The 8,618-nt window shown below is 39.4% G+C and overlaps 1 protein-coding gene across 1 annotated transcript; it reads left to right on the plus strand.

Moving 5' to 3' along the window:
* The first annotated feature begins 2,321 nt into the window (after positions 1-2,321).
* Positions 2,322-3,635, plus strand: TCEANC (transcription elongation factor A (SII) N-terminal and central domain containing). The gene has a single exon (XM_010188878.1). The coding sequence runs from the start codon at positions 2,324-2,326 to the stop codon at positions 3,404-3,406; it is 1,083 nt and encodes a 360-aa protein (XP_010187180.1). The 5' UTR covers positions 2,322-2,323; the 3' UTR covers positions 3,407-3,635.
* The last annotated feature ends 4,983 nt before the right edge of the window (positions 3,636-8,618 follow it).

Below are 8,618 nucleotides of genomic sequence, written 5' to 3' on the forward strand. Positions count from 1 at the left end.
AAATAGGTACTTTTTAGGATACAGAGGGTTGGGTCTTTAATAGCAATTAGGAGTTTATGTATGTCATTGTTTTTAAACTGTTTTGCAGGTGTCACTGGTTTTGAGCTGCCCTGCCTTGATAATCAAACTGTAATAGGATGCCAGAGCAAGTAAGGGAAGGGCTGCAGCGGGGACCTCAGTTAAAAGTTTACTTGTCCAACCTGCTTCTCTGTTAGCAGCTGTAAAGAGAAACTTTTGGAAGAGAGAACACGTGATCTCTTGCATAGCAAGTAAAAGGTTGAGGGTCATGCAGAAACCAGAATGGTGTTTTGGGCTTAAGATCCACTGAGTTACCTCAGTCTCACTTGCTTAAACTTGCTGCAGAGTAGCCCCAAACCTTAGCTTTGCTATTCCTAGTAAAATATGTTCAGCTGCTTGCTGTTTATTAATTGAAGAAATCCATTATACTTGTAAAAGTTCCTCAGAAGGCCTGAACACACTGACTTCTCCACCAGGTGCTTGAAAGTCATTTCAGTCAGTGGTTTTTGGTCAGATACCATGCCCATATTATCTGGATAATTTTATTCTTTTGAAGTAACAAAGGCTTGAGGAAAAAGTCTGAAATAAAAAAACCAATTCACAGGTATCTGATCTACATGCTGTAGAAGTTAATATTAACTAAAACAATGTGAACATGCAAATTTTCTTAGACTTTCTAACTTTGTATGTTTTCTGGGTCATTCTTTATGCATATATCTAATTTCTGCATGTATCAATGTTTCTCCATTATACAGGCTACAATATATACACAACAGTGGCAAAAACAAAGAGCTGTGAAAACCATAGCTGTGCTACATCACTCCCTACTGCAAATAGTCTTCTAATATGTAAACATGTTCATTTTATTTTAATTGAAGGGGTTTGTAATGAGAAACCACAAGGAAACTTGCTGGTTTTGTTAAAAACAAAACTACAGATAGCCAAACATCTCAGCATTTATTATAAGGATTTCTGAAAAAAAAAATAAGTTAGGGTATAGAATGGCTGATTTAAAAAGAAAAAAAAAAAATCAAACACACAACCCCCCAAAAACAGCAACCAAAAAAGCAGCTCACAATACAGAGTTTTTGGACCAGCCTTGATTTTTCTGTTATTCTGTACTGGACTCATTTGTGTTCAGATGCTGGTAAAATGTGAAAAATTGAGAAAGTGGTCTCAGCTTTTGGGAACCTATATTTCAACATGTCTGTGTTTCTGAAGAGGGTTACTCTGTGCATGCATTCTGGAAAGACAGCAGCAATGATCTCTCTGGTTTTGGCATCTTGCAGAAAACTTTCATGTCATTACAACTCCAGATTAAATTAGTGCAGTGTTTACTTAAAAATCTGCCTTTAGAGGTTATTGGGAAGCTAGTACAAAATGTATCCAACAGTGTGAGGGCATTAGGTTATTCAAATATCTGTTACAGCAGAAAGTCCCAAACATGGTTTTGGATAGACTTCACTTTTAATAGGCTTTAAATTTGTGTGATAGAAAACCAAGCAGATCCTCTGAAAATAGCATTTTATTAAATTAAATTTGTTGACACTAATACTATAAAAATCCTACTAATATTTTTGTTTCTGTGTATGTATGAGAAGGGGCCTCATACATACATAGCCTCCTTTTTATTTTATTTTTACTTTTTTTTGCAGAGGGTGTCATTTGTTAACAGTGTCTAAATTTTAAACATCAACAGGTGTTTATCCGGTGCTTTTGGTAGAAAAATGCTGAATTTCAGAACTGATTGCTCCTTGGTAGTCCAGTGGTACTCGTCTGCTAATGCACAAAAGGCTGCCAGGTCTACCTGCAGTCTCATACAGCAGAGTAGTTGTGTAGTTACCTGCCTTCTTGTAGCAGTCAAGAACCTCTCTGTGAACTTCTCTTGTGGTGTACATGCATACAACAAATATGACTAAATTTTTATTATGCTAACAGTATCTTTTTTAGTGTGGTTTTTTTTGGCACAACACTGTGCTTTTCCTTAAAAAATAGTGTCATACCCTACTTTTAAAATTATTAACCCTACCCCAGAGGAAGTCCCTGGGCTCTTTCCACCAGTATTCTCCTTGCATGAGTTAGACTGTCATGCCCACTTGCGCTTCCCCAGGACCCAGACGCCTCTGTATTTTGCATTTCCTCCACTATACACCACTTCAAGAAAAGGTTGGCAAAACCAGCGACACGTATAAAAAAAATAGTGTAAATTAGCAAGAAAACCTTGTGATAATATAGAGAGAATGAATTAATGTCATAACTGCAGTAAATACAATAAATTTTTTTTTTTTTGCTTTCAGGGTTAAAAATGTCTGACCAGAAAAATATTGTACACAGAGCCTATTGTATTGAAAAGCTACTGTCTGAGAACAATTTCCAAGATATCGAGGATCATCTTAAAGACCTTGAAGATGTTGATATGACTATAGAATATCTTCAGGGGACAGAAGTTGCCACGGCTGTATACAGAGTACTCAAGAGCTGTCCTTCAGCAGAGTTGAAAAAGAAAGCAAAGCAGTTATTATCAAGGTGGAAAGCACTTTACAAGAATAACTGTGTTCAGTCAATGCAAATTAAAAAGTCAGCTTCTGTGTATGTGAAAGAGGAAGTTGAACATCTTGGTGTGGTTGCTGGGGAGCAGTTGCTGTCTGAAGAACAGTGTCAGCAGGAGGAATTGGGTGCTAACGGTTCTAAAATGTTGGTCCCATCGCAGACTGTTAAAAATGTGGTACATAACGATGCAGAAAGCAGCGTGAATCGGCTTTCTACTTTTGAGGAACAGCACTCCGATAATGAAGAGTCTGAAGCTCTTGTTAATGAGGCAAGACTGCAGCAGGATCAGATGAGAGCTCTGAGGTGTAAATGTGCAGATCTTCTTTATAAAGCTTTGGCTGGTTCTGCCAAAGCTGAAGAAGGAACCGATAAATGGCTAGAGTTATCTAAAGAAATTGAAGAACATATTTTTGCTCTTCATGCTAAAAATGACAAGAAGTATAAAAATTGCATCAGAAGCAAAATCTCTAACCTTAAGAACCCTAAAAATTGCCACTTAAAACATAACCTTTTCTCAGGCGCTTTGAGTCCAAAGGCTTTTGCTGAGATGACAGTGATGGAAATGGCCAGTGATGAACTGAAGCAGCTCCGGGCTCTGTACACAGAATCATCTGTTCAGGAGCATCAGCTTCCACAGGTTATTAATGGCACACAGACAAACAAAATAAAGTGTAGGCGCTGTGAAAAATTTGACTGCACTGTCACTATGATCGCCAGGGGAACGCTCTTTCTCCCAGGCTGGGTGCGAAACACAAATCCCGATGAACAAATGTTGACTTACGTTATTTGTAATGAATGTGGAGAACAGTGGTACCACAGCAGATGGGTTTGTTTGTAATGCTGTCCTTTAATAAGTGGTTTAGAAATACACATGCGAGAAGATATCTCTGAAACTATAATTTGAAATTTTGTATTGATATTGTCTAGATGCTGCCACTATAAAGTGCCAAATCAGTTGAAAAAAATCGCTAAGTTATTTTTGAAGATAACTTGAATAAATCTATGTGCTTTGAGTAATGTCAGTATGTGAAGAAATGAAAGAAAACTGGAAAAAAATGGTGACACTATACCTGAGAGAGGAATATTCACTAGTAAATCTATTAAAATATTTCAAGTGCTGCAATTTTTTCCCCAAGGTACTGAGCACTTGGAATTTTCAATATCTTTAGGAGGACTTCTTTCACAAAGCACAAGTTTTGTTTACAGTAAACAAACTGTTTCCAAAACCTGCAGTTCACACATACTTGGGTGCATTGCAGAATGTTCAGCATGGATTCACTCCTTAATTAAATCACTTTTTGCTACTATGTGTTAGATTATTTAATTGCTTTGAGGGATAAAGTCTAAAAGGAAAAAAGGAATGAAAAATAGAGTGGAAGAGGGGGAGAAGGGAGCAAGCAAATGAAAGCAAAACTTAAATTCTGCTTTAGCTTTTTGTAGCTACTGTGAGGAAAACAGGACTTGTGATGAGCCATCAGTTTGCAGTGCGGGCTTGCAATGTAAGATGGTGTGTCCTGCAACTGTTAAGAAATTAATGCAGGATTAAACAATAGTTTATTTCAGAAAATTATGTAAATACATTATTAAATTTAACTTTATTAAATAAAGGCATGAAGTTAATAGGAATTAATCACTTTCGGAGTGGATATCCTCTCTTGAACTGGGACATCTGTCCTGAACTGAGCAAATTAATGTTTTTATACAGTGCAGGTTACCCAGGAAAAAATGAATAGAAGGAAATCTAATAGCTGAAGTTTTTATACATGTTTTTTTTTCCAACGAGTCAACAGGATTCTCACAGGCTATGCATTAGAAGCATTTATTTATAAAAAAATACCACTTTAGCATTCTTCTCACTCAAGTGGTAGTCTTGCTTTGTTTTGTTTTGGTTTGTTTTTCTGGAAAACTTAAAATTACTTCAAAATCGGCTACCTGAATATTTTGAATGGTGTAAACATCAGAAGTTGGAGAGGTATTTCTCTTCTGAACTGGGAAAACCACCTGAATCGGGGTATCTTTCACAGCTGTTGGTCTGTAGAAGACTCTATGTTCATACTGTGTGTCCCTGTTTTGGTTTCTTCACTGTTTTTGAGTTACTGTAAATGTTTAAATGAAAGGAAGTGGGTCTTGCATTGATTCTTCATCTTCTGAATGCACAAATGTGTCAACTTGTGAACCTAAGGAAATGCAGTGAAGAATAAGCCTACCTTGCCCAAGAGGTTAGGTTCTTGCAGCAAAGCAGTAGCACTGCTTGGAAACATAACCTACATAATGAGTTTCCTTGTTGGAGTATGGACAAGATGGTGAAATGAGTCAATAAATTGTGCCAAAGTCACGCTCTAGGCACAGAGGAAAGTATTTCACCCTGTTGTATAAACACAATAAAACTGCATATTTGGCATTAACGGAGAGATTTTTACAAATGCACAACAGACATTTTGCAGTTCATGGCTAAAAATGCATGGGCTGAGAAGAGAGACCTGGTGGGTGTTTGCTGGAGGAATTAAGGACAGACAGTTCCCATGCCCATCTGGCTGTAACACAGCTGGGGCTGCTCAGCTTCTCAGGGCTGAGGCACTGCCCTGGACCTGTCAGGGAAAGGAGGCTTTGTTTAGCCAGAACTGGTGAGAAAGCTCATCTAGGCTTGATTTCACTTTATTCCTAATTCATGCTTATAAACATGGTGCCCACAACTTGTCATTTAACGGTTAGTGAAACTGTATACCAAATCATCAGTTACTGTATTACCTTCTTGACCATCTTACCCCATTGGTTATTTTCACCTAACATGGTCCTTTACCGCTTTGGCCATTTTTCCATCCGTGTTTGTATCCAGTGTTGAGTAGAAAGTGTTGAGTAGAAAGCAGATGTCAGGTGTGGCATCATGTGCCACTATGTATCAGTACAGACATGAAGTACTGAATGTGAGAGAAGGTCATTCAAGTAAATCATTGCACTTAAAAAGGTGTGGTCATAGTTTCACTAAGCAAAGCACTGCTCCAGGCTGCCGTTTGTCAATAGGTTTTACTGTCCCTACCCAGATGGTGTAACTGTGCAGGCTTAAAATGCTTGACTGGATAAGATTGTATGCTTTGGCTCCAAATGGGTCTAAAAAGTCAACTTGCAGCTACACAGCGTATATGCCAGCAGGAGAGTCGAGATTACTGGAGTACAGGGAGTATCAGAGTCCTAAAACAAGAGAAAAAAGGAAAGCTTTGAAAAGCAAGATGCTTTTATGTTGTTGAAGTTGTCTTTTTTCAGTTTGTTCCAGATAGAAAAAAAGATTTCTTAAGCTTTTTAAGCAGAAACAATTGGTTTCGGTATGGTGTTTAGCATATCCATGATGCTGCTCCACAACGGAGCATGAAATTAGCGGTGATCCACGCAGTTGTAGGACGAACGTTTGCCGAATAAGGCTAAAGTCTGTATTTATTTTCATTAGTTTTTTTCAAAAGCACTGTAAATTCAGCTGCTCTTTGAATCCTGTGATTTTTATGAGCAATGAGGTCTTAACTGTAGATTGCACTTAAAGCTCAAGCAGCGTGTGGCTGCAGAACTTGTAATATGTCTCTTAAGATGAGAACTAAATCAACAACCAGTGTCACACAATTTTCAATGTAATTTTCAAAAGCAAAGATACTATTCTGAGAAGTGCTGATTAGAGTCAATGTTGCTCCCTTAACACCACAACTCCTTCTGGTTGCTGGAGATACACTGCTAGATCCATTTCATGCCGTGCTGTTGGGGATCTTTTGTGTCTCTCTCATAACCCTCTTACTATAGCACTTTTCAGGGAGGCAGTCCGCTGCCATTTGTTGTTTATAACTCTTTCTTCCTTTCCAAGCCAAAAGGAAATTTGTACTGTTTATTGTTTGTTTAAAATATATTCCTTTCAGTCTGCTGTGCTACCTACATTTCCTACTAAAGCCAAGAACTGCAACTCTAAGCAAAAAAAAAGAACAGCTCTTTTTCTGGCAAAAAGATAAGTTACCTGGTTAACAGGCTGTGGTGGAGCAAATGCGCTAAATTACGGTCCTTCAGGGCGTAATGGCCCAGTTCATTCAGTGCCAGGAAGATAAGGAAAGAAACAAGGGCACTTCGGTAATTTCTTGGATCGCTTGGGGGCTGGCTGGCTGCATTCTGGTATTAGCAGAGCCATAAGGGCTCTTATTTTGTCCCCTTATTTTGTACTGCTGTAACTGAGCCAGGAGTTGAGAGAGTCATGTTTTATGGAGGCCATGTCATCACTTGCCAGGATGGGACAAAGTCTCCTTGCCAACTAGGGATGGTAAAAAGCATTATTCACAAGCTCTGTTACACGGGAGCTTTGCTGATACAGAACTTTCTCATGCGCGCACACTGAAAATTGCCCTTTATTTGCCATTGGGCTGTTATTTGTGCTGGTTCCTAGCATGTGACATAACAAAAATTATCTCCTCGTGAGTACAGCTCTGTGAATACAATCCTTCAGGTGCAAGCTCAGCTCTCAGGTGAACATACACCTGAGGGAGCCGCAGAGGTGGGTTGCTGCGCAAGAGGAGGCGAGCCAGGAGCAGAGGGAGGGTGACGAGGCACGCAAGGACAGTGACTTCAGTAAAAAGGGTCATTATGTGAATAATAGTAACAGGGTGGGCACAAGGGAAAAGGGGCTTCAGTTCACGATCCTCAAGCGCATATGCATGTGTTTTAACCATGAGAATAACTGTTAATACTCCATTATGCCTGTAAAATCATAAGCATGGTTACAGCATGGTCCTTTTCTATTTCCTTTTGTGTTCCCATGTAAAAAATAAAAATACATACTATCTCAGAAGTTTAAGAATATTGTTTCTAACTAGAATTTTAAAAATTTCCTTAAATGTCTCTAAGTGCCTGAGAACCAGTGTTGTCTCAAAAAAAACCTAATGGTAGCTTCATCCCACAAGCTATTAAGTGCAAAACAGAGTAATTTTTTCCTCCAGTTCTAAATGTAGATGTTTTTTCTTTTTTTTATCACAGAGTAATGCCATAACTAATCAGAACTTATGTCTTAGAATTACCATCATTTAAAGAGGCCACTTTTCTACCTCTCTAGCACTTAGATTCTGCTTTAGCATTGGCTGAAAGCAGATCCCAGGAAAGAACTACTTAAAAAAATTCAAAGTCCAGCTTTGTTAAACAAGAATGAATGTAGTATCATCAGATTTGCCTGTAGCGTGGACTGCCTTTTAATAGTCCTGCTCCTGTCAGTAGATACTGAGATCTTGTTTTCCATTCCTTGGGCCGTGTTGTACATCGGATCCAAACCAAGATGACTCTGCAAGTGGCAATTCCAGCCCGACTGCATCTCCCTTATGATCGGGAGCATGTGATGAGCGCTCCAGCAAGCGGGTGTGTTTCAAATGCTCTTTCCTTACGCCTGGCATCACTCTTGATAATGTGGGAACCTATTTAAATACACTTAATTAATTTCTGCTCTTTTCAGTTTAATGATATTTTGCCCAATCCTCGTGATAAAAGCACAGAAACGACTGGCTTCTTCAGACTTTTTTTTTTCCCTGTGATCTTGTTTAAGCAGCCAAGTTGACATTATTCTGAATTACTACAGGAAAAAAGGTGTCTGACTACTGTTTTAAATAGCATGCTTTGGATTTTGGTTAGTTCCTTCGTTGACACATCTATATTTTCAAACATCCCTACCATAAAGCGAAGCTGCCTTGCAAATTGCTGACGTCGAGCTGCTGTTAATAAATAACTGACCTTAAAGGCGTTTTAAAGCTTAATAACTCGGAGCGTTTTGGAGGAAATAAAAGCGTTTTCCTCCTGCAGGGGAAGAGCGCTGCTGCTTTTAAGATCCGTACGCTAGCGGTGGCTGGGGACACTTCAAAGGCATGTTCTCGCTACGGGTAAAGCCGTGCCCGGTACCCCACCGGCCAAATCCAAAACTTTCCCGCGGGTCCGTGGTTGCACCCCTCGCCACCCCCTCCCTGACTGACCCCCCCAGTCCCGGGGCCGCCCGCGCTCACGCCCGGAGGCCGGGCCCCTCTGAGGGGGCGGGTCTCGGATCACGT

Source organism: Mesitornis unicolor, unplaced genomic scaffold, assembly GCF_000695765.1.
Source record: "Mesitornis unicolor isolate BGI_N332 unplaced genomic scaffold, ASM69576v1 scaffold34777, whole genome shotgun sequence".
NCBI lineage: Eukaryota > Metazoa > Chordata > Aves > Mesitornithiformes > Mesitornithidae > Mesitornis > Mesitornis unicolor.